At 41.9% G+C, this 23,247-nt stretch overlaps 3 protein-coding genes across 11 annotated transcripts; 2 read left to right on the top strand and 1 right to left on the bottom strand.

The window, feature by feature from the left end:
- The first annotated feature begins 2,350 nt into the window (after positions 1–2,350).
- Positions 2,351–7,120, top strand: LOC144206126 (glycogenin-1-like). Its single transcript, XM_077730898.1, has 7 exons — positions 2,351–2,506; positions 3,644–3,782; positions 3,848–4,022; positions 4,100–4,262; positions 4,821–4,947; positions 5,533–5,767; positions 6,407–7,120. The coding sequence occupies exons 1-7, from the start codon at positions 2,500–2,502 to the stop codon at positions 6,587–6,589; spliced, it is 1,029 nt and encodes a 342-aa protein (XP_077587024.1). The 5' UTR covers positions 2,351–2,499; the 3' UTR covers positions 6,590–7,120.
- A 4-nt stretch (positions 7,121–7,124) lies between these two features.
- Positions 7,125–14,902, bottom strand: hltf (helicase-like transcription factor). Of its 7 annotated transcripts, none has more exons than XM_077730881.1 (26): positions 14,750–14,902; positions 13,818–14,020; positions 12,929–13,095; positions 12,714–12,838; positions 12,329–12,396; positions 12,118–12,189; positions 11,836–12,027; positions 11,410–11,484; positions 11,311–11,335; positions 11,195–11,246; positions 11,049–11,095; positions 10,944–10,985; positions 10,779–10,883; positions 10,578–10,672; positions 10,371–10,514; positions 10,142–10,280; positions 9,855–9,926; positions 9,647–9,782; positions 9,174–9,353; positions 8,982–9,097; positions 8,670–8,860; positions 8,478–8,603; positions 7,964–8,076; positions 7,708–7,888; positions 7,490–7,570; positions 7,125–7,425 (listed from the first exon to the last, which is right to left on the bottom strand). In XM_077730881.1, exons 2-26 carry the CDS (start codon positions 14,013–14,015, stop codon positions 7,291–7,293), a joined length of 2,877 nt encoding a protein of 958 aa, XP_077587007.1. In that variant the 5' UTR covers positions 14,016–14,020; positions 14,750–14,902; the 3' UTR covers positions 7,125–7,290. The 7 variants fall into 7 exon arrangements, with proteins under 7 accessions (XP_077587007.1, XP_077587004.1, XP_077587001.1 ...); XM_077730878.1 differs by lacking the exon at positions 14,750–14,902 and adding an exon at positions 14,189–14,350; XM_077730875.1 differs by lacking the exon at positions 14,750–14,902 and adding an exon at positions 14,141–14,302.
- Positions 14,892–23,086, top strand: LOC144206124 (serine/threonine-protein kinase PAK 2-like). Of its 3 annotated transcripts, XM_077730888.1 has the most exons (15): positions 16,867–17,029; positions 17,605–17,798; positions 17,924–18,030; positions 18,209–18,356; positions 18,429–18,445; positions 18,502–18,612; positions 18,951–19,074; positions 19,155–19,218; positions 19,342–19,390; positions 21,392–21,504; positions 21,580–21,697; positions 21,792–21,891; positions 21,980–22,176; positions 22,312–22,449; positions 22,582–23,085. In XM_077730888.1, the coding sequence occupies exons 2-15, from the start codon at positions 17,621–17,623 to the stop codon at positions 22,666–22,668; spliced, it is 1,551 nt and encodes a 516-aa protein (XP_077587014.1). In that variant the 5' UTR covers positions 16,867–17,029; positions 17,605–17,620; the 3' UTR covers positions 22,669–23,085. The 3 variants fall into 3 exon arrangements, with proteins under 3 accessions (XP_077587013.1, XP_077587014.1, XP_077587012.1); XM_077730887.1 differs by lacking the exon at positions 16,867–17,029 and adding an exon at positions 14,892–15,084 and having other exon boundaries at positions 18,209–18,445; positions 22,582–23,086; XM_077730886.1 differs by having other exon boundaries at positions 18,209–18,445; positions 22,582–23,086.
- Positions 23,087–23,247: the final 161 nt, after the last annotated feature.

Below are 23,247 nucleotides of genomic sequence, written 5' to 3'. Positions count from 1 at the left end.
GGGGGGCGGATCCCCAAATCTGAGGACTACTCAGGTTGGCTTCTCATTTCATTTCTGAAACCCAAGTTAGTGGCTTTACCCCGCCTAGTCTTGAGATCTAAGGACAGAGGTTTCTGCTAAAAGGTCTTTCTGGAGTCTCTCTCTTTCTCTTCTCGTGGATTGGTTGTTGAAAATTCTCGCTGTCTTTTGTAGCCGTCTGGTCTAAGCGACATCACTTTTTGAGGGCGTGTTTACACCTGACAGGTTCACCGTTGGCTTTTGTTGGGGCGGACAAAAAAATAATAAAATAATGAGTCCCAGGATTCGACAAAAAACTTGGAGACGGTTCAATTATTGGACAAAATAGTCTGGGTGGTGTAACATGGTTCAATAAATAGAAATGAAAATTAACCTACTACACTGTGGCTATGGAAGACTGTTATAGTTTGATTTCAGAACTGGTTTACACCATGGTGCATTCACTTACCCACAAAAAAATAGGAAAGCATTACTAGCTACACCAACTTAAAAGGTAAAGACCACCAACCTTGTCAGGTAGAAACAGCCCAGGTGTGAACACGCCCTTTAAACATCTGTCCATCTGGGGCGTGGCCTCTTCTGTTTGTGGGAGGGGGAACAAAAAAAGCCATTGACTCACCAGTGCCACTGTGTGGACATAAGAAGACACTACAGCCAAATACGAAGCTGCTGGAATACTTTGGAATGATATCAAGAAAGACTATTATAATGTTTTGATTTCATTTTGGAACAAATATCCAATCCACTTGTATTATTTATGTATTTATATCAGGTGTATTAAGAGTTATTGACGACATAATTTATGCTGAATAACCCTGGTGGAAGATGAGAGGAATATTAATGGGAGTACTATTTATTTGACAAGTTTTGAGAACTTTATCAATGATTTTTTATGAGTAATATTGTCTTTTTTTAAATGAAAAATAATAAGGGCACCACTCTGTATGTCTGTGTGTTTTCATGGAATTTAAATTACTGCTATTTATGATTATGTGCGTTTTTTAATGTGTAATCCAAAATGGCGCTGTGCGGGAAATGAAACCACGGGTTATGGAAATGAGATGTATTTAAGGTATATGATTAAAATGTATGACGGTATTGTGATTGTGAATTAAAGGTCAGAAAGCATGGGGAATTCATGGGAGGGATTAAGGTTAATTATTTATGAATATGATGTATTGATGTATTGATCGAGGAGGGAAAAATGCTGATTCAAAAAGGTGCTGATTATTATTATTCCTTCAAATTGTTTTTTGACATTATTTTAAGGTTTGGAACGGAGTAACTAATTGTTATTGTTTATTATTTGAGATAATAGCGATTAGTTACTTGAATTCTATTGATAAAGTGTTTGTTATTTTATTAAGATACATTTTTTGGTCACTTTTTGAGGGAATATGACATGTATGAAACTGTGAAAAGATGGAAATGTGGATTTTGAAAAAAAATGGGCAATTTTGTGTGGTGTTGATGCCATTTGTCTTTGTCTTTAATGAGGAAATATTAAGGTGGAAACCTTTAGTGGACAGTGTCGCCTTCTTGTTGATTTAAACCAAGGGTCACGGCCCATAATGCATTGCACATTTTTGGGATGACGCGACGGTTCATTCCTCTTTGAACTTTTGGCAATAAATGAGCGCAAAAAATGAAGAAGACGTAACGTGACGAGCCACTTGTTCTACACACGTTGGAATTTGGCGCTTCTTAAGTTAAGTTAAGGAGTGACAAAATAAATAAAAGAATAAAAAGTCCTGCCTCAGCCGCAGGCGGCCAGCGTGGGTCTTATCATAACTATACGGTCATTACACTTCATTATTTATCATCTTTAAACGTTGTGCTTGTTGGGAAAAATAATAAGAGAAAGAGAGAGATGCTATATGTGTGTGTTCTTCTTCTTTTTTTATTCCAAACTGGATCTACTAGTAAATAACATGCTTTAATAAATGATGGGAATTTACCTCAGAGGAAAGTGGATTTTTTTCCATTCATTTTCTGAAGCGTTGATCTGGAGAAGGGTCGCGGGGGGTGCTGGAGCATATCCCAGGGGGACACCTTAAATCAATTAAGAGACAAACAACCAATCACACTCATTGCCAGGGACAATTTAGTATCCAGTTAGCCTAGCATGCATGTTTTTGGCATGTAGGAGGAAACCGGAGTACCCGGAGAAAACCCACATAGGCATTAGAAAACATGCCAACCCCACACACAAATATAAATACACACATATATACACATATATACATATGTACATAGTAATTTTTCCGAAAAAAATGTTCATTGATGCTTTAAAACTAAATTATGGGCGTTGGGGGCGTGGTCACAACGAAACGTCATCTGTCACCTGACCCGGAAAAAGTGCCCTTTTAATTCTCGGGCTGGAATCGAGCGCAAGTGTTCTTTGACCGAGCTACGAGCGTCCTCGGTGGTGTTTTCCGACCCCCGTGCATCTGCATCCAAACGCCCCGTCGGAGCCTCACTATGTCCGGTAAGATTCCGAGTCCGATCCGATCGAGTCACCGATCGATTGCACGATAACTCTGCAAAATTAAATGTCGCTCATATTTCTTCAACACATTGACACTAGAATTAACTTAATTGCAGCCGTAGTGGTTTGACGTGTAACTAAAAGCGTGACATTAGAGCAGCTGCGATTGTTTTTATTATTTATTTAGTAGTTTCCGCAGTGGGTTAGCGTCCGGCTTGGATTTTCAAAGTTAAACTTAAAAAAATGGGAAAATTATTACTCTTAAATATTTTTTTTATTTTTTTTAAGGCGAGCCCACCATGAACAAACGATTAATTTACATTAATTATTAAGAATTCCCTGCTGTTATGTGTATGGGTGGAATGTCTAAATAACTAGTCTGTGGGTCAACAAGTATAGATATATTAGGGATGTCATCAATCAGAAATCGGGATATGGTTTAATGAGATGATCCCTAAATAAAATGCAAAAATATACCAGTACTTTTTTTCTCCCCTTAATACATTTCCTGGGAAAATCAGGTGACAAAAACATACAAAAAAAATGTCATTAGGAAATTCTTGGTACAATATTTCTTCCCTGGGCAAGATGAGCCTATTAGTTGGTTGCCAGGCTTGTGATGTAACTAACTTTATGTGGAAACAGGGTTGCCAGGTTGGAGAGATGGTATCTAGCGCAATAAAACTTGGAAAGTTTGCTCCGTTTACTAACAAAAAGAAAAGGTTGACATTACATCCTTTCTAGTTTTTCTTTACAATTTATATTTTTGCATTACAAGTTGAAAAATAAGTGAATTACTGTAATTATTGCTGAGGACGCAAGTTATGTTGACGGCAAATCATTAGTCCATATTGATCGTTTCCCAATTTCAAAAGCGGTAATGTTGAAAGTGGAAATGGCCGTGCTTGCTTCACTGACACTCCGTTTTTTTCTCTACCTTGGCCAAAAAAATCTTGACAAGTGTACATTTTGTAAATATTTTTTTGCACATTTTAATGTCTACATATCAAAATGTAACTATTTTTTAAAATTTAATGACATAAGAAACATCCAAATGTTCTCTATGTTCACTCATCACCACATGAAAACATTCCATCCAATCAAACGCCATTTTCTATTTAATTTTTCTGTTGCTAGGCGAAGAAGCTTTCGTGACGTTGGCCACCACCGACGGCTACGCCAAAGGCGCCATGGTCCTGGGCTGCTCTTTGCGAGAACACGGCACCACCCGTAAACTAGTGGTCCTGGTGGGCCCTCACGTCACGGAAACTTGCGGGTAACGACGTCGCTCGACTCTTAAGCCCCGCCCCCCTTTGCCCACGCCCTTCCTTCCAAACCCAGGCAGGCGTTACGCTCCATCTTCGACGAGGTTTCCCCGGTGGACGTGTTGGACTCTGGCGACTCGGCCCGACTGGCGCTGATGCAACGGCCCGACTTGGGCGTGACCTTCACCAAGCTACACTGTTGGACGCTAACGCGCTACGACAAGTGCGTGTTCATGGACGCCGACACCATGGTGATTAAAAATTTTGAATTTTAGAGGTTCAAATTTGGCCAGGCTTTCCTTGTGACGGACATTTTGTTGCTTTGTAGGCGCTGTCCAACATCGACGAACTTTTCGAGAGGGAGGAGCTATCGGCCGCGCCCGATCCCGGTTGGCCCGATTGCTTTAATTCGGGTGTGTTTGTTTACCGGCCGTCTGTGGAGACGCACGAGAAGCTGCTGACCTTCTGCACTGAGAACGGAAGTTTTGACGGTAAGCTTCAAAATGATTTTTTTAAATTGGTAGTGCTTCTCCAGTTTACTCAATTCTGCAAATTATCACTCAATTCTGCAAATTAAAACTCAATTCTAGAAATTTTTACTCAATTCTAAGTCGAAATTTGGCTGACAAAACCAAACGAACAAATAAATTAAAACTGACCAAGCAAAAAGCGGCCATTTTATTTATCTATTTATTTTTGAAGTACGAGCAAATTATTTATTTATGAACATACTTACGACCTATCTATTTATGTCTAAAATGTCTGTATTCTCACCCTTTTGCTAACGTGAAATATCCTGAATACGGGATGAATAAAGTTATCCAATCCAAAGTCAGATATCTTTAAAAGAAAATGTCCGAATACCAAACAACGTCTTATTAGGGCACTTGAGCGCTTTTCATAACACGAACTGCCAAGACGGGCTTCATTCCAAATGACCTCTCGTGCTCGCGACCAAATATAGTCGTAGCGGGAATTAAGAAAAAAAAAACATAACATTACGCTCAATTCTCAACTAGGGACTAATCTGAATTTTTGTGTGTTTTTAGGTGGCGATCAAGGTGTCCTCAACAGTTTTTTCAACACTTGGGCAACAGCGGATATTTCCAAGCACCTCCCCTTTTTGTACAACCTAAGCAGCATCGCCATCTACTCTTATCTGCCTGCTTTCAAACAGTACGCACTCGCACACAACACACCCCCATTTTTACCCTTGTAGTCAACCATTAAGTTTTCAAAAGCATATCTAAAGGTCAAAGGTGTTTTTTTTTTAAATGTTTTTATTACATTTTTTTTCTACAAGAATGCAACCTGCCCTAATCAATTTTAAGCATTAATAAGTATTTGACGATTTTTTGGGGCCACTAATAGTTCAAATGTGGGCTACATGACTCAAAATTCTAATTATTTTTTTAATGAAACCATAAATATCTTTTTTAACCAAAGCAAAATACATCTATAAAAATTGAAATATTTTACTCACAGTTTTGAGATCTCCGGTTCAATCAATGTTGCTTTTGGACCTTCCTGTGATTTTCCATATTTTTCCCGCATTTGCATGGGTTTTCTTTGGGTTCAATCCAATCCCAGAACCTAAAAACATAAACAATAGGCTGGTTAAACATTCAAAATTTTCCCTAGGCATGGTTGACTACTCCCCAAAGTTGTCTGGGATTGGCTCCAGCACCCCCATGACCCTTGTCAAGATGAGCAGAAAAAAAAATAACTTTTACATTTTTAAATCATGTTTTTTTTGGACAGCTACGGCCGTGACGCAAAAGTAGTCCACTTCCTGGGCAAGAATAAACCGTGGAGCTACAACTACGACACCCAGAGTGGCAAGATGGTCGACCTTCCCGAGGGTCACCAGCCCGGGCTGCACCCGGATTATCTGCGGGGATGGTGGCGACTGTACGCCAAGTCGGTGATGCCGCTACTGCGGCGGGCCAATGGCGACGAGGACTTTCCTAGTGGCAGTGTGGAAGAACGCAGTCCAGTGAGTTGACGTCTTTAAGTCTGTCAGTCTGTCAAGTGAGTTAGCGTCAAAAACAAGCTAGTCTTGACACAAAATGGCGGTTAAATGGGTCTGATGTGATTGAGACTAAGCGTACAAAATGTGTTGAATAGTGCACATGTAGTTTTCAGTCTTTCGTCACATCCTCGTAAAAAGTTTCATCACCGTCCGTCTCTTATCTATTGCAAAATGTATAGTTGTACTTTGAGTTGTACTACTGAAACCCTATGTAAAGGTATATTGACATTCTGCGTTTTGGTTTTACCGGTTATTAGCTAATCCATTAAATATGGCTTCAATAGGCGTACATATACGGTGCCATTCAGTAAGAACCACAATTTTGAATCTTGACTCATCACATGATAAACACAACCAGTATCAAATACTGTTTACTATTGAGTACTATACGCTCTGTGCTAGTTTACGTCAGTTTTCTTTTATGCAGAGGGCAAACTGTTAATATTTTTCTGGAGCAATTTTAATACTTCTGGATTTTCCCTCTTCCATAGTTCGTTTTTCGGGTCACTGTATTTTCTTTATGCATTTTCAAGTCATTTTGGCTCAGTCAGCCCAATTTTATTTATGAAATCATCCCATTTTTGAATCCATCTTACCTTACAGGACATTCCCGAGGATGAGACGACGTCCTCCCCCTCCGCCGACCCTCCGAGCCACGCCTCCCCGAACCCTCGCCCCATGTCATCCGAAGAGCGAAAACAACGCTGGGAGGCGGGGCAGATGGACTACTTGGGCGACGATTCCTTTGCCAACATTGAGCGCAAGTTGGACTCCTTCCTCAAGTAGCTCACCAGGGCTGCAAAGGACAAAAAAAGTGGGGGTTTTCATCAATTAACCTTTGACAGAAACTGTGTACATTTCCTAAAAAAGCTAACATTAGCCCGGACATCACTTTTTAGCCACGGCGAGCTTAATTAGAGTAGATATTAACACTAAATAATGTGGAAACGGAATGAATCGGGTCTTTCATAGTCGGTTCGGCACCAGGGGGGGGATGGGGTACATTTTTGTGGGTTGCCTAGAAACTTTTCAAAGTTCAGGACTAATGAGAGGAGCTAAAAATGTTAGTAGCTAGGAAAGGGTTTTGCTTTTGCCGTCCCGCCTCGTCAGTGGTGATTGAGTTTGTCTGTGTGTGATTGGTCGTCTGAAGCACGTCCCCTCCTTTCACTTCTCGCTGCCTTATTACCGTCGTCACTGTTTTACCACCCAATTGGTCGTCTCCTTTAACGGGAACTTGGCACCTATAATATAGCAAGCAGAAAAAAAAAATCCCAACTTGTCATTGACAAATAAAATGTGAGCAACTTGAAAAGAAAACCTGTTGGGAAATTGTTTTTTGTTTTATTTGCTGGATAAACAAGATGTGAAATATTCAACAGTGGCTTGGTTGGAGGGACATGATTGAATGGAGGGAGAGAGCAGCAAATATATCTGGAGTTTAAAAGGGGGATTATAGGGAGGAGGAGGCCATTTTTTTGTTGACGTTCTTATAATTCCATGAGAGCTTTGATGTCGTTGATGCGGGAGATCTTGTGGTCGGAACCTAAGGCTGCTTTCACTAGGTCTTGCTTCTTCTTTTGGATCTTCACCATGTTCTCCTCGACTGAGTCTTTCACGATGAACTGTGGGATAAAAACAAATGGCTTTTCAATAGGGCCATTTTTGATTTTTTGACATATTTCTTACCTTAGTAACAACGACTTTTCGCTTCTGGCCGAGACGATGACAACGGTCGATGCACTGTTCCTCAGTAGCTGGGTTCCATGCCTAAAAAGACAAGAATAGTCATTTTATTTTCTAATAAAATGTCAGCAAACTTGCTCTAAAATGCTCAAGAACCCTAATTTCAGAACAAGGACATTTTGCTCTCCCGGTGGCATGTTATGGATGACGAGGATACCGACCGGGTCCATGAGGAAGACGTGGGAGGCGGCCGTGAGGTTGAGACCGACCCCACCGGCTTTGAGTGAGAGCAGCATGATGGTCGGGCTGTAGTGGGCGGCGCTCTGGAACTCTTGAATGACTTGAGTGCGCTTCTTTTGGCTCATGGTGCCGTCCAGGCGCACGAACCTAAAGCCGTGTTCTCTAAAAGCACAAATGGATAACCTCAGGGTGATTTGTAGCCATGGGCGTCGGCCTTTTCGGGTTGGCGGGCCTCACCTGAGTGGCTTTTCCAAGATGGTGAGGAAGCGAGTGAATTGTGAGACCACCAGACACTTGGCGCTGCCGTCCTCCCACTGCAGACGTTGGAGCTTGTTGATCAGGGCTAGGATCTACAAAATAAATATATATACATTTAGTAAACAAGTGGAGGCTAGGGGGTCAGATTTGGTCCCCAGTTAAATCATTTCTTTTTAAATTAAAAAAAAAACAACTAGGGTTCTTTCCCAGTTATTACTCACCCATTTAATTTTTTTTAATTTTGTAAAATTTGTATAAAATGGAACTCCTATTCTAAGTAGCCCAAAATAATAAAACTCCTCCCCAAATGGGAGAAGGTCATTTTAATAACTCTAATAACAATAATAAAAATGTGGACTTTTCAATCTTGTCTAGACAGAATTACATTCCCCAAAATATTCCAAAAATGTCAACTTCTTACAGTAACTAGTGCAATAGGCAAAGCAAATAAGGAAAAGACGCCATTTTGGCTACTTAAGCCAATCTCTCCTACCTTGGAGCTGGTCCTCCACTTCCCAGGAGTCCTTCCTTGCCTCTCTTCTCCCGCTTCCTCCTGCGGGAACTCCACCAGCTCTCCGATTTTGATGTCACTCCGACACAAAGGGCAACGCGCGCTCTCCTGCGGATGCAAAAACTTGCATTGTCAATTTGTTTTCACGGCGAGCCCGGACCGTCCGGCACTTACCTGCTCGGTGCCGATGACCTGCGCGATGCATGGCCGACAGTAGACGTGGGCGCAGTGCGTGATGACGGGCATTCGCACCGAGTGCAGGCACACCGAGCATTCCTCGTCGGAGCCGCTGGCCAGGACCTCTCGCAGTTTCTCCACCAGGCGTTCGCGAAGCTCTGTCGGCGTGTTCGCCCCACCTGAGTGGACTTAAAACCAAGTTGGATTAAAAAATGACTGATGGATTTAAAAGGGGGGGAAAAAAGATAGCGCTACTTTTCCCTCCTGAAAAATGCACATTTTGTCTACCAATGGTACTTTTCTGCTCACCTGCATCCACAGCGGTGTTGGCCAGCAGGTCAGGATGACAGCAGTGCTGTCGTAGCCTCATCAAGATAGCCAAGACGTCGGCGTAATTTCTCAAAACTGTGCCTTCGGCAACATATCTAATCCAAAAACAAAACAAAACAAAAATGCATATTTTTTACAAGATAATGGAAGATAATGAGTGGCAAGACAAACCTGCTTATGGTCCGTCTCCCTTCGTTGCGCGCCTGTTCGTACTCCTCGCGCTCCACGGCGCTCAACTCCACCTGCTCCACGCAGACGCTCTTTTCGGGCAGCGTGACCAAGGGGCGTCCGTCCAGCTCGCTGTCTTTTGTGCGTCGAAGCGTGATGCAGTCGACCAACGTTTGGAGGTTCCTGGCAAAAAAAGGAGGACTATTTTCATCTGGACTTTCGGTCAATTTCATAAGGAAAATCACCCTGAAGTAAGATGGCGGCAATAGCAGGTAATTTGGATTGAATTGGATAACTTTATTCATCCTGTATTTGGGAAATTTTGTTGTTACAGTAGCAAGAGGATGAGAATACAGACACAGATAAAGACATTTTAGACTTAAATAGATAGGTAATAAGTAAGTTGATAAATACATGAATAAATATATAAATAAGCTAAGCGTGTTTCTGAAACATATAATAAAAAGACGCCTTACTTTAGTCCGGTTTTGTCTCCTTGCATGACAGGCCCTTGGATGGCCCGATTCCACCACTCCCTGACGTCCAACGGCTTGAGACGCAGGAAGGCTAGCAGCATCCACAGGTCCTTGACGCTGTTCTGGACGGGCGTGCCTGGATGGGGACAACGACAAAAGGCCGTGAGTCGGAGTCCCGTGCCGCGGTGGGTGACAGTAGCGAGCACACCTCCGCCGAGGTGCAATAATCCAGATTGGGTTGGCGTGTCTAGCAAGTCAAAGAATACTCGGCAAAGAACAGCTGAAAAAACAGATTGGCATGCATTAAAGATGGACTTCAGAACAATAAAAGATGAAAATTACAGAAAAAATGATTTAAAAATGACAATGATTGATTTAAAAGGGGGGAAATCAGGAAATGTGGGCCAGATTTGGCCCCCGAACCACCACTTTGACACGTGCTCTAGTAATGAAATACATAAAAATAACAAAAAATGAGAGTGTGGCTCTTTATACCAGACAGAATCCAACGGCGTTCGGCTCTGAGGTCTAGCACGGACTTGCTCATCTGCGTGTTGGGATTCCGGACCACGTGACCTTCGTCCAGCACCACCCTTAACCAGTTAATCTCATGAAGAGGACTCCTACCCTCTTTCTGAAAAGAGACACACTACCGTTAAGACTACAAACAAGAAACCGGTTCGAGTTGAAACCATGGCACGAAAAAGATCCCAATCGCACTCACGGCAAAGTCCGCGGAAAGCACGTTATAAGTGGTGAGCACCACATCCTGAGATGAGAGGAAAACCGTGTTCCTGTTGCGGTCGGGTCCGTGGTACATGTACACTTTCAGCTTTACGTCTGCTCGCACGTGCTCCTCGAACTGGTCCTGAGAACACAACGTTAACGACCGCTAGAGTACCCCGTTGCCCTCGGCGACAAGAACACTTACCAGCCAATTGCTGAGCACGGAGACCGGGCACACGATGAGAGTTGCACCTGCCGATAAAGTCTCGACGGGGGCCTCGTCGGCGTAGTTGTCCACGGCTGCCAGTTCAAAATAAAACACGTACGGTACATTTTGAGTACAACCAAATAAATCCACAAGGGCCCAGGGCCGCCACTTTGACACCAGTGAGCTAGAACATCTTACCCAAGGAGTTGACGGCCTTCTTTTTCTTCTTCCTCTTGATGGAATTGGAAATCGGAGGTCCGCGTATCCCAAAGTCGGCATCTTCCAGGAACTGCGATGCCTCTGCTAAAAAGTCCACCATTAGACAGGACTATTTCGGCGCTAATAATCCTTAGCCGTGCTTACCGTGTTTTCGCTTGGTGGCTCTTGTATTTCTTCTGCCTGAAACTGTAAAAAGAATGTTAAAAACTAAGCCACAACCAAGATTTAGGAATACATTCATGGTCTTACTTTTGTTTGGCAGCTTTGCCGTGTCTGTGACGTAACATTCTTGGGTCCTGGGACATGTACAACAAAGTTAAATTACAGAAATCAATTTATTTGGTCATAGCATTGACGTTATTGTACATATAGTGAAAAATGTCCGTCCAACATACTGTGCTGACAGCAAACGGTGAGCCGCCCCGCCGCTCGGTCCGGCGTCTTCGCCTACAAAGCCAAAAACACATTAGGTTGAGATGCTCTTCCATGTAAACTTTGGAGTGTTTTATACCTTTCAGAGTTGCGCAGGAATCGTCCTGCAATTGAACAAAACATGAGATGGAACATGGTTTTTGCACACCTGGGTTTTAATGTTTAGCGCAAAGCTTACGCGGTCGAAGACGGGCAGCGGCTTTCCGTCGCGGAAGTTGCTGAGGATCAGTGCGATGGTTGTCAGTGTTTTGCCCTGTTGGAGAAATATCATATAAAACTCTCAAGGCTGTAAAATGTATAGGCTACCTGCCAATTTTTAGTCAAAATTTAGTCATTTTTTTTACTAAATTCTGCAAATATTTACTCAATTCTACAATTTTTTATTCAATTCAGCAAATTTTTACTTAATTCTACACATTTTTACTCAATTCTGCAAATTTTTACTCAATTCTGCAAATTTTTACTCAATTCTACAAATTTTTACTCAATTCTGCATATTTTTTACTCAATTCTGCATATTTTTTACTCAATTCTAAGTCAAAATGTTCTGAGCAAAACTATTCTGGGCAATTTTAGTCCTGATAAAAATCCCGCGGGCACTCACCAGTCCCATGTCGTCTGCCAGAATCCCACCGAGGACCTTCTCGGGTGCTTCCTTGACCCAAAAGCATGTCAGGCTGTTGTAGTAGAGATCTCCATGTTTTTCCCAGAAGGGCGGCAGCTCCGACTTGTTCTCCCGGGCGCACATCCATGTCAACGCCTGCCGCTGGTGTGGCATTAAAGGGGTGACCACAGACTATGAGGAAAAAAAGAAAGATTTTGATTAACTTCTGCAGGGGAAAAAAACAGCCATCACAATGATGGGACCAATCACATGAGGCCTTACATCAGCTGCTTCCTTTTCTCCATCTTTACTCTCCAGTAGGCCTTCAAATAGGTTGTCAAAAGCATTCTTTAGCTGAAAGAGACCATGAAAGGCAAGAATTGAAATAACTAACACACTAATACATTAGTAATTTCATTTGATTTAATTCAAATGTGCCACTCCAGCTACTTCACACTAACAAAATTTGTACTAAAAAGTTTTACTACCCTACCGTGAGTGGAATGGTGACTCGTCTTTTTTTAGATGCCACCCCAGTGTTGTACAACTTCTGACTGGCCCCTGAGTGAAAACACAAAAACAATTCTAGTTAAATAATACATTGTACAGCCCCTAAAAGTACTGTATTTTCCGGATTATAAGTCACAACAGGCTTAGAATGTCATTTTTGGGAGGAGTATTTTTTTGTTTATCAGAAACCAAGAACAAACCTAAGTTAAATTACCAATATTAAAATGGAGAACATTAAAAATTGTCATCTGTTAGTTTTTTTCGGATAATTACAGCCTAAAAATACAACATAACAGTCCAAAACAGCCAAACGATGAAAAATGTACGTCTTACATTCGGGATAATACAATGAGTGCAATGAACTCCACCTGTGTTAAGTTTAAAGCCATGGCGTGCCAAAAACTGAGTGACCACGCCTTTGTTTTCATTCTTCCCCCAAAATGACAAAATCACAGGTATGGAATATTTGTTTTTTGTCCCAGAATGCACCACTCTGGAAGAGAAATGACAGAAAATCCTCAAGTAAATTCCCGCTAATGTACAAATATTTGTGTGGGTAAAAGAACCCTTTTTGATAGCGTACCCGTCCACTTTAGCCAGCTTGTTGTCCATGACGTGTGACATGGCCGCCGCGAGCTCCCTCTTGATATGGCCGACTTGGGCGCCGTAGACGTTGGAGACCATGACGGAATTGCTGTCAAATGGATTGTGGGGCTCTCGAAGCAGGCCCACCGTTTCTCCTTGGTTCACCTGTGTAGTCATAACATAAAGATGGTGAATTAAAGTGAGAATTTGGTCCTTGATTTTCAATTCTTAAATGCTTTGTGGCTTTTTATTTAATTAAATTACCAGCATGTAAGTGGATATACAAATTGAACACTATAATTAAGAGTACTACTACAGTATAAGCATTGAATTAATTCTAACTATTACTACAGTACTAGTACTACTATACTACTACAGTATAAGCATTGAATTCAAATTTGAAATAGTTCTAACTACAACTGCAGTACTACAGTACTACTACTTCTACAATACTACTACAGTATAAGCATTAAATTCAAATGATGTAAATTAGTCCTAATATTTAAATATGACTTTAATTTAGTCCATTTTTATGGCTCAGGGTTTGTACATTTTTTGCATTGGTGGTCATTTTTGGCAGAATGATACGCTTCTTTTGGGTCAAAATGAGTTTTTTGCTAAAAGCAGAATATATGAAACCTATGTTATATTTAGGCATGTATTTGATAGACATAAATAATATTGTACATTGAGGGATGAGTGTATGTATGAGGGGGGCAAAATTAGTCAGGAATGCCTCTGACTTAATCTATGTTCATGTATATGTGGGTAAATATTGTGTAGAAGTCAAACTGGGGCATAGTGGAAATATTATTTAAAGTGTTGGGTTTCATTTTGTGGTTTTGAGTGGAAATATCGACTGAAAAGTGGGTTGTCGGGATCCTCACCGCCCCACTGTAATATTTGAGGCCCACTACGGTGCCCTGAATCTGTCCCAACAACACGTTGCCGTTGGCGTCCATCTCCTCGGAGGCGGCGGCGGACATGATGGCCTGGGAGCGACTGTTGTTCTGGTCCGTCCGGTCGGTGAAGAGTTCCGCCGCCCTGTACCTGTCCCACCCGAACCAGCTCCTACGGAAATTCATTCCACCTGCACACATGTTTATACATAAAAATGAGTCAGTGTAGGAGGAAGGGGAGTGGGAGGAATGAAGGCGAGTGGACTTCCAACTCGGAGAGGAGAGACAAAACTGTTCAAGTCCGAACAAACCTAACGGATACTTGTGGTTATGCGGTCGGCGGCGGGGTGGTGCAATACCTTGGCACGCCGGTTTGATACGCGGCCTTGTTTCACAGCCAGTCTGACTAAACTGGTTACAAACCTTCGCTATGTTTGTCATGAACACTTTCCCAACTTTATTGTCGCCCCTAGCTAACAGCCGACTTTTATTCCCCCCCAAAAGGCTCATAAACGTCGAAATGACGGCGGCTCTTTTAATGTCGTGTTTATGGGCACGACGTCACATCAAAGCGGTGCCGACTTTTTTCGCCCGCCAGAGTGTCATATATGTAATAACGCTAATTAGCGTCGAGTATTAATAACGTTATAGACACATTTACACAAATACATATATTTAACGACTTATCAACGACTCATTGTACTTATTCGAATATTTTCAACATTTTATTCGAGAAAAGTGTCGTTCTTTTTCGACGTCGAGTTCGGCGATAAACATTTTTTGTAAAACTTCACGCTTTTAATAGATATAGTATTAGCACGAAGTGCTAAACCATTTTTTTTTCAAAATATAAAACATTATTGTACAGGGTAGTGAATGTTTCATTGTATTTAACATTGTATTTAATTAAGTATTTATACCTGTTCGTCGAGGATGGAGACGGTCATGTGTGACGTAGTTTAAATGCCGTTAGACTTCCCTGCGTTTCCGCGCCTTTCCGACTTTTCGCCGGAAGTCCCGAGTCGAAATTTTTACCAAAATACATTTCCTTTCTACGTAACTAATATCCGGTTTCACGAAGAGCAAAGACCGAGACGGGAGAAGTTCCATATATTTTTCTAAACGTTAAGACGTTGCCTTAATTTTGAAGGTTCCTTTTCGGAACTCGGGGCGAAGAAAACGGGCGGAGTCTGAAGAGATTGATTCAAGTACATCCCGTTATTTTTTTATTTTATTTGTGGTTGACAGCTAACCGGTGAGTTCCGCGTGGTTATTTTTCTCTTTGCAAAACTCTTAGGTGCACATGATCTTGATAAAACCTACCAAAACCAAGAGCAAAACTTGTAGGAGTCCAGATCATCGACTGTAAAGACTGATGCAAGACCTAAACCGAGATCGTGAAAATACGAGTATCGTCAAACTTCATTATTTTACTGTCTGTTAGACGTTCTATGGTGCGTTTGCGGTCAAACCACATTCTATTTTGATGGGTTACAATTGGAAGAGTGCAACAACGTCATTGTTTTCAAACTTATTTTCCAGTCCCCACAATGCTAGCTTTCAACTAAAACACGTTAAAGAAAGTGGTTGGCAAGAAAAAAATGAATATGGTTGCAAAGTTGCTCAAATTACATTTTTTTTAATCTGCGTTTGCAAAACGGGCTTTTTTGTTGAAAATGTTCATATCTGTTGTCTACGTGGGCGTTTAGATTGGGTGTGTGGATCAGTGGTAGATAAGTTGTTTATAAGTTGTTTTCCCAACCCAGAGGTTGTGGGTTCCATTTCCCACCCTCCCAAAGTAACATTGATGCTGCATAATCATGAGTCAAAAGAGCATTTATATATTGTATTTTGTATTCTGAAGATGTGATAAAATGAGTAATAAAAATGTGTTTCCAGATAGGAAATTGAGCAAAGTGCAGTCCCACAAAAATGAAAGCATTTGATTATGTACGTACAGTGTGAATGAGCTACAAAATGCCCGTTGGGCAGAAAAATGCCTAGCGGGGCCACTTCCGCCCCGCGGGCCGTACATTCGATAACGCTGGCTTCAGGATGCGACCTGGTGGCGTGTTTACACTTGAATCACAACCGGAGCAAAGTCGCGTGAGGTGTGTTTGTCTTCCAGTCTGAGTTGGACGCAAGCGTACAGGCGTCAGCGTTCCTTACGGGAAGTCCTCCGCACCATTTCCCTTTTTTAGAAGCCCAACAAAAGAGACTGTGACGGCCACTTCCTGTAAACAGCTTGGGGGTTTCTCTTGGAGGAACCGTCCAATTACTTGCCTTTGGGTGTAAAGTGGATGTAGGCGGAGTTAATTGGATTTTGAATTTGACCAAAGACCATTTTTTAAAATGATTATTCTATTTTTATGATTCAAAAATGCAAACTGGTAAAGCTATTGTATACTACCATCTTTTTCACATATAAACTGCTCCCACATCCTTAAAATTGCCTTAAAATCATTGAATTTGCACAATTTCTCGCGTATAAGCCGCCCCCGGATTCAAAATGTCCACCTCCTTATTCATAGTTTTATTAGGGAGTACAAATAAGTTACTTTCAAGGGATAATCTTCAGAAAAATGATCACCCGTGGTATTTTAAAGATACTGTAAGCACATCATTAGGGTCAATATCATAAGGAAGTTAGTCATTCATCCAGAATTGTTTTACCGCAAAACAAAAAACAACAAATAGTGTTTGTTAATTTGTCGACATCTACTGGCCAAAAAGAGTATAGCAGAGGCTAGACGTCAAACTATTTGACCTAAGCGCACCTGAACGTCCCATAGCTGCCAGTAAAGTGGAAAAAAGACAAAAAAATCTGCCTGAATTTTAGTCACAAGCCCACCTAAACAATTAGGAAACGGCATCTTATAGTCCAGACTATGCGCTACTTTGCAAGTTGACACCCAAGGCCAAAAAATCTTTAAAAACACACCAAAAAAAGTGTGTGCCCATGCCTCGGGGGTACGTAATTCCTTCCAGGCCCAGGCAAGAATACACACGTTGAGTGTAGAGCCATTGTGGAATGAGACAGCTAGCTCAGACCTGCCCCGCAGACAGTGTCAAGGGAGGGTGCTTGAGTGCGCACGCCGACACGGTTAGCAGAAGCTACGTGGACGCGGTCAAGGCAGAGGATTGTGGGGGCCACGCTCTTCTCGGGGCTCTTCTGTATATCACAGAAGAGGCATCAGAAGGTGAGCTATGGGTTTTGAGGACCAGGTCATGATGGGTCTTGAGGGCGTCCATTTTGGGGCAGTGGAACTTGGTGGGAAATCACAGATTTTTGAGTTTCTTAGTTCAGAAAGGGATTTTCCGCTGAGCAAAGGGCTTTTGTTGTTGTGGTTGAAGACATGTAGCGACAAGAAAAACTTTTCAAGTCAATGTGAGTTGTTGGTAATCGCCTCGCGGATTATTTTTTGCTAGCGTTAACGTTCAAAATCATCGCAGCACCTATACTCTTCATTCTAATTTGATCCTAAAACAGAAAGTTGGCACTCGTTTATTTGCCCGGGCCACACAAAATCAAGCGGCGGGCCAGATTTGGCCCCCGGGCCGCCACTTTGACACCGAGTGAAGCCTGGACATGTGATCTGGGTCACGAGGTCACGTGGTGCAACACTGCATTTTGATTGGCTGTTGAAATTTGGACACGGTTCACTGGTTTGACACATGATGCAAGTTAAGGACATCATCTGATTGGCTGTCCAACCCGTCCAATTGGACGTCTATCCCAATCAATGGCATCCCACTCTCGTCTTTCCGTCCTCAGGTCCAAGCGCGCGTAGATGTGCGACAGCGGATCGTGCGAGGACAAGCCCCCCGCCCCCCCTGTCAGGATGAGTAGCCAAGGAGGCGGAGCCAAGGACCCCCAGGCCACCAATCACAGCTCTCGGCCTCTTCCATCCGTGCCGGAAGAGCGCAAGTCCAGAAACAAGATCATCTCCATGTTCGCCTCGGAGAAAGGTGCCTGGGTCAAAAGTTTTGGGACGCCTTTGGTCAAAAGTTTTGGGACGGCTCCTCCCTCAGATGAATGGCCGAGCGTCCCATAACTTATGAACGCCTTTCACGTGTCCAAATTTGCTTTGCAGGAGGACGGAAGAAGGACCGGGACAAGGACAGGCCGGAGATTTCCTCTCCGTCGGATTTCGAACACACCATCCACGTGGGATTTGACGCCGTCACTGGAGAGTTCACTGTAAGGAATGGCGTGGGGGGCGGGGCTTATACAATATCTCAACGACCTAAAGTTGCGCTCATATAAGATTAAGACTGCCATTTTTCAATGAATGCGACCATGTTTCCCGTGATATCTGAGGGATTACTGTAGATTTACAAATCTTATTGAAGCCGGGTTCCCGATCTTTGACCAATAGGGGATGCCGGAGCAATGGGCCCGCCTCCTCCAAACGTCCAACATCAGCAAATCGGAGCAAAAGCAGAATCCGCAGGCCGTCCTGGACATCCTCAAGTTCTACGACTCCACCAGCGGGAAGCAAAAGTACCTGAGCTTCTCGGCTTCAGGTCAGTTTAGTCGCCTTTTTTCATCAAATGAGAAGTTTCCTTCATTTGGCTCCTCCCCTTTCCCACTTTCAGATAAAGATTCGTCGTCGGTGAGTGATTTCCCCTTCGGTGCTCGCTTCTTTTTCTCAACGTTCCTTTTCCCAAGGGTAAAAAAGGCACCACGGCCGCCTCGTCGGGCGGCAAAGATGGCGACGACGACGATGATGACGATGCACCGCCACCCATCGTGGCGCCCAGGCCGGAGCACACTAAGTCGGTGAGTTTTTGGGACTTTTCGAAAAGTGAAAAAGATTTAAAAAAAAAAAAAAAAAAAAAGATATTTTCGGTGGATTAAGTGGTTAGAGAATTGGCCTCGCAGTTCAGGGGTCTTGGGTTCGATCCCAGTTGGGTCCTCAATGTCTAGAGATTGCATTTTGCCTTTATGGGTTTTTCCTGGGTACTCCAGTTTCCTCCCACATCCCTAAAACATACATGCTAGGCTAATTGGATGCTAAGTATTCACTAGCAAAAGTGTGTGTATGTCGGCCTCGCAGGTCTGGGGTCGCGGGTTCAATCTCGGGTGACTTTTAATGGTGGTGGCTATGGTTTTGGCAGGTGTACACGAGATCGGTGATCGACCCCCTCCCGCCTCCGGAAGGCGACGCCGCCTCGAAAAGCGCCGACCGACAGAAGAAAAAAGGAGGCAAGATGACGGATGAGGAGATCATGGAGAAGCTGAGTAAGAAGAGCACCCGGCCAATCACTCGCCCGCCCGGTTTTGCCATCCCACCACCAACATCTTCCAATTTTGCCTTTCAGGAACCATCGTCAGCATCGGAGATCCCAAAAAGAAATACACTCGATATGAGAAGATTGGCCAAGGGTGAGGACATGATTTTTTTGTAACCATGGTGCCCGCCAATCAAACTGTCAGTCAGGGGCGGGGCTGAATGTGTTCCTGTTGGTGCAATATCTTATCATATAATTTTATTTTTTATACTTTTAGGGCATCTGGAACCGTCTACACTGCGATTGATGTTGCCACAGGGCAAGAGGTATGTTCTTTAAAGTTATTCTTTAAAGCAGTGGTGGGCAAAGTATTTCACTGAGTGGGTGTGGGTTTGCATTCAAACCCATAATGCGGACAACTTTTCAGCAAACTGGTATGTGACCACTGCAATTAGTGGATTGCACTCAGGTGCTTTGCGTTTCAACCCCATCCCCCGTTACTCTCAAACTGCCTCGCTCGGAACTTGGGACCAAAATGGGAACTCTCGGCCGGCGGCCGGCCGGGCCTTTCCCCACCCCCGCTTGAAAGCATTTTACCTGGCGGGGGAGGGCTGGCAGCCAATTACTAAAAGCCCATTTACTATGACTGTCCACTGTTGGGAAAAAAGTCAATATTATATATATGTATATATAATATCTATAAAAAATACAAAATAAAAAGTATGTAATGGCTATGAAAATATATATTTTTATAGATATTTCATATATATATATAATATCTATTAAAAATATATATGTGTATACTATATATAAAATATCTATTAAAAAAATATATATACATATATGGGTTTGCATTCCAACCCATAATGCGGACAACTTTTCACCAAACTGGTATGTGACCAGTCCAATTAGTGGCTTGCACTCAAGTACTCTGCGTTTCAACCCATCCCCCGTTACTCTCAAACTGGCTCGCTCGGAACTTGGGACAAAAATGGGAACTCTCGGCCGGCCGGGCCTTTCCCCACCCCCGCTTGAAACTATTTTACCTGGAGGGGGAGGGTTGGCTACCAATTACCAAAAGCCCATTTAGTATGAGCCTTCACTGTTGGGGAAAAAAGACAATATTATACATATGTATATATAATATCTATAAAAAATTAAAAATATAAAAAAAAAATATAATAGCTATAAAAATATATTTTTATAGATATTTCATATATATATATATATATATATATATATATATATATATATATATATATATATATATATATATATATATATATATATATATATATATATATATATATATATATATATATATATATATATATATATATATATATATATATATATATATATATATATATATATATATATATATATATATATATATATATATATATATATATAAAATATCTATTAAAACAAATCTATATATATTTATATATATAAAATATCTATTAAAAAAACATATATATACATATATGGGTTTGCATTGAAACCCATAATGCAGACAACTTTTCAGCAAACTGGTATGTGACCACTGCAATTAGTGACTTGCACTCAAGTACTTCAACCCCATCCCCCGTTACTCTCAAACTGGCTCGCTCGGAACTTGGGACGAAAATGGGAACCCAGGCTGGCCCTCGGCGGCTGGCCCTTTCCCCACCCCCGCTTGAAAGCATTTTACCTGGTGGGGGAGGGCTGGCTACCAATTACCAAAAGCCCATTTAGTATGAGCCTTCACTGTTGGGAAAAAAAAAGACTTATATATGTGTGTATATATAATATCTATACGAAAAAGAAAAAAATATATATATGTATATAATATCTATAAAAATATTTTTATAGATATTATATATATAAAAATATAAAAAGAAAAATACATTTAAAAAAATATATGTATATAAAGATATATATAAAATATCTATTAAAAATACATATATAAATATATATATATATGGGTTTGCATTGCAACCCATAATGTGGACATCATTTCACCAAACTGGTATGTGACCAGTCCAATTAGTGACTTGCACTCAAGTACTTTTCAACCCCATCCCCCGTTACTCTCAAACTGGCTCGCTCGGAACTTGGAACTTGAGACAAAAATCGGAACTCTCGGCCGGTTCTTTCCCCACCCCCGCTTGAAATCATTTTACCTGGAGGGAGAGGGTTGCCTACCAATTACCAAAAGCCCATTTAGTATGAGCGTTCACTGTTGGAAAAAAAGACAATATTATAAAAATATATACATGTGTATATATATATATTTATATATATTGTTTTTCCCTTTGTGTACACTTAACTGGGTGAACCAACAGGTGGCCATTAAGCAGATCAACTTGCAGAAGCAGCCCAAAAAAGAACTCATCATCAACGAAATCCTGGTCATGAAGGAGATGAAGAATCCCAATATTGTCAACTTTGTCGACAGGTCCCAGAAAAAAAAAAAAAACACTTCAAGGGCGAGTATGAGCTTTTATTTTGAAATGTCCGTTTTGCCTCCTAGTTTCCTGGTGGGCGAAGAACTCTTTGTGGTGATGGAGTACCTGGCCGGGGGATCCCTCACCGACGTGGTGACGGAGACGTGCATGGACGAGGCCCAGATCGCCGCCGTGTGCAGGGAGGTCAGCCAAACCGCTTTTTAAGCCATTTTTAAATCAAAAATAGATCACAAAAAGAGAAATAAGAGATTGTATTTGTGGTTTCTATGGTTTCCAGGTCCTACAAGCTCTGGAATTTCTTCACGCCAATCAGGTCATCCATCGAGACATCAAAAGTGACAACGTACTGCTGGGAATGGACGGCTCGGTCAAACTTAGTGAGTCCAAAAAATGCGGCTATTTTACAGATCACCCCCCCAAAAAAATGACAAATTTTCCAATTTTTGTGTGTGTCCACTTTTCCAGCCGACTTTGGCTTCTGCGCTCAAATCACGCCGGAGCAAAGCAAACGCAGTACCATGGTGGGAACCCCCTACTGGATGGCTCCGGAAGTGGTCACCAGAAAGGCCTATGGTCCCAAAGTGGACATTTGGTCTCTGGGCATCATGGCCATCGAGATGGTTGAAGGAGAGCCACCTTATCTCAATGAGAACCCTCTCAGGGTGAGCCTAGTAGACCACACCCTAGACCAGGGGTGGGCAAACTATGGCCCGCGGGCCACATGTGGCCCGTTAGGCTTTTTAATCCGGCCCATTTTTAATCCAGAATGTTTTTTTTCCTTGTTGTTTATCTTGTAGGCACTGTATTTAATCGCCACCAACGGCACCCCCGAGCTACAGAGTCCAGAGAAGCTCTCCCCGGTTTTTAGATCCTTCCTGTCCCGATGCTTGGAGATGGACGTGGAGAAACGAGGCTCGGGCCGAGAACTCTTACAGGTACAGATGATTTCATTCTAGATATTTCGAGATGTTTAATATGTGTGACCAGGTGGCTCAGTGGTTAACATGTCTGACTTTGGACCAGAAAATTGAGGGTTTGACTTTGGACATTATGTATCTTATTTGCAGCATCCATTCCTGAAGTTGGCCAAGCCTTTATCCAGCCTGACTCCTCTCATCCTGGCTGCCAAGGAGGCCATGAGGAGCAATCGCTAAAGAAAAACAAAAAGAAAATGTCATCTCCTTCCCTAAAATCACCCCCCAAAAAAACAAAGACCTTGTTGTCTCACTTTGGTGCCTTCTTTAAACAGTCTTCCTCAAAAGATCCACTATTTGTACACAAGCCAATCCACTTTCTTCTAGTCAACATGCAAAAATCTCATTAGAAATGATAATGCCGTTTGTTTTTTTTTAAGGAATGTAAATATATGTCCAAAATTTATAGTTGAAACCACAGTGCAAAGAGTGATGCTGAATTCAACCATCTTTATAAGAAAAGTCATCATTTTTTAGTCCATTCAAAGTTAGCGTGTTATTCGTGTTAGCGCTCTGTTTCTTTTGTTTGGCTATATGTTTTTCAAAATATACCATTTATGCAAATACATCAATACAAACTACCACCAACAATAATGTTTTTTTCCCCACTCATTTGCTGTGAACAACATGTCTTTTCAGTTTTAGATGTACAATTCAACAAATATCAAATATATAGCCTGCGTTATATACGTGAAACAATTTATTTTGAACGGAATATTGTCATTTCTTTAAATCGAATAGGGCTAGCTTTACACTCTG

Source organism: Stigmatopora nigra, chromosome 13, assembly GCF_051989575.1.
Source record: "Stigmatopora nigra isolate UIUO_SnigA chromosome 13, RoL_Snig_1.1, whole genome shotgun sequence".
In the NCBI taxonomy this organism is placed as follows: Eukaryota; Metazoa; Chordata; class Actinopteri; order Syngnathiformes; family Syngnathidae; genus Stigmatopora; species Stigmatopora nigra.
The sequence above is the reverse complement of the archived record's forward strand: the minus strand, read 5'-3'. Positions and strand labels throughout refer to the sequence as shown.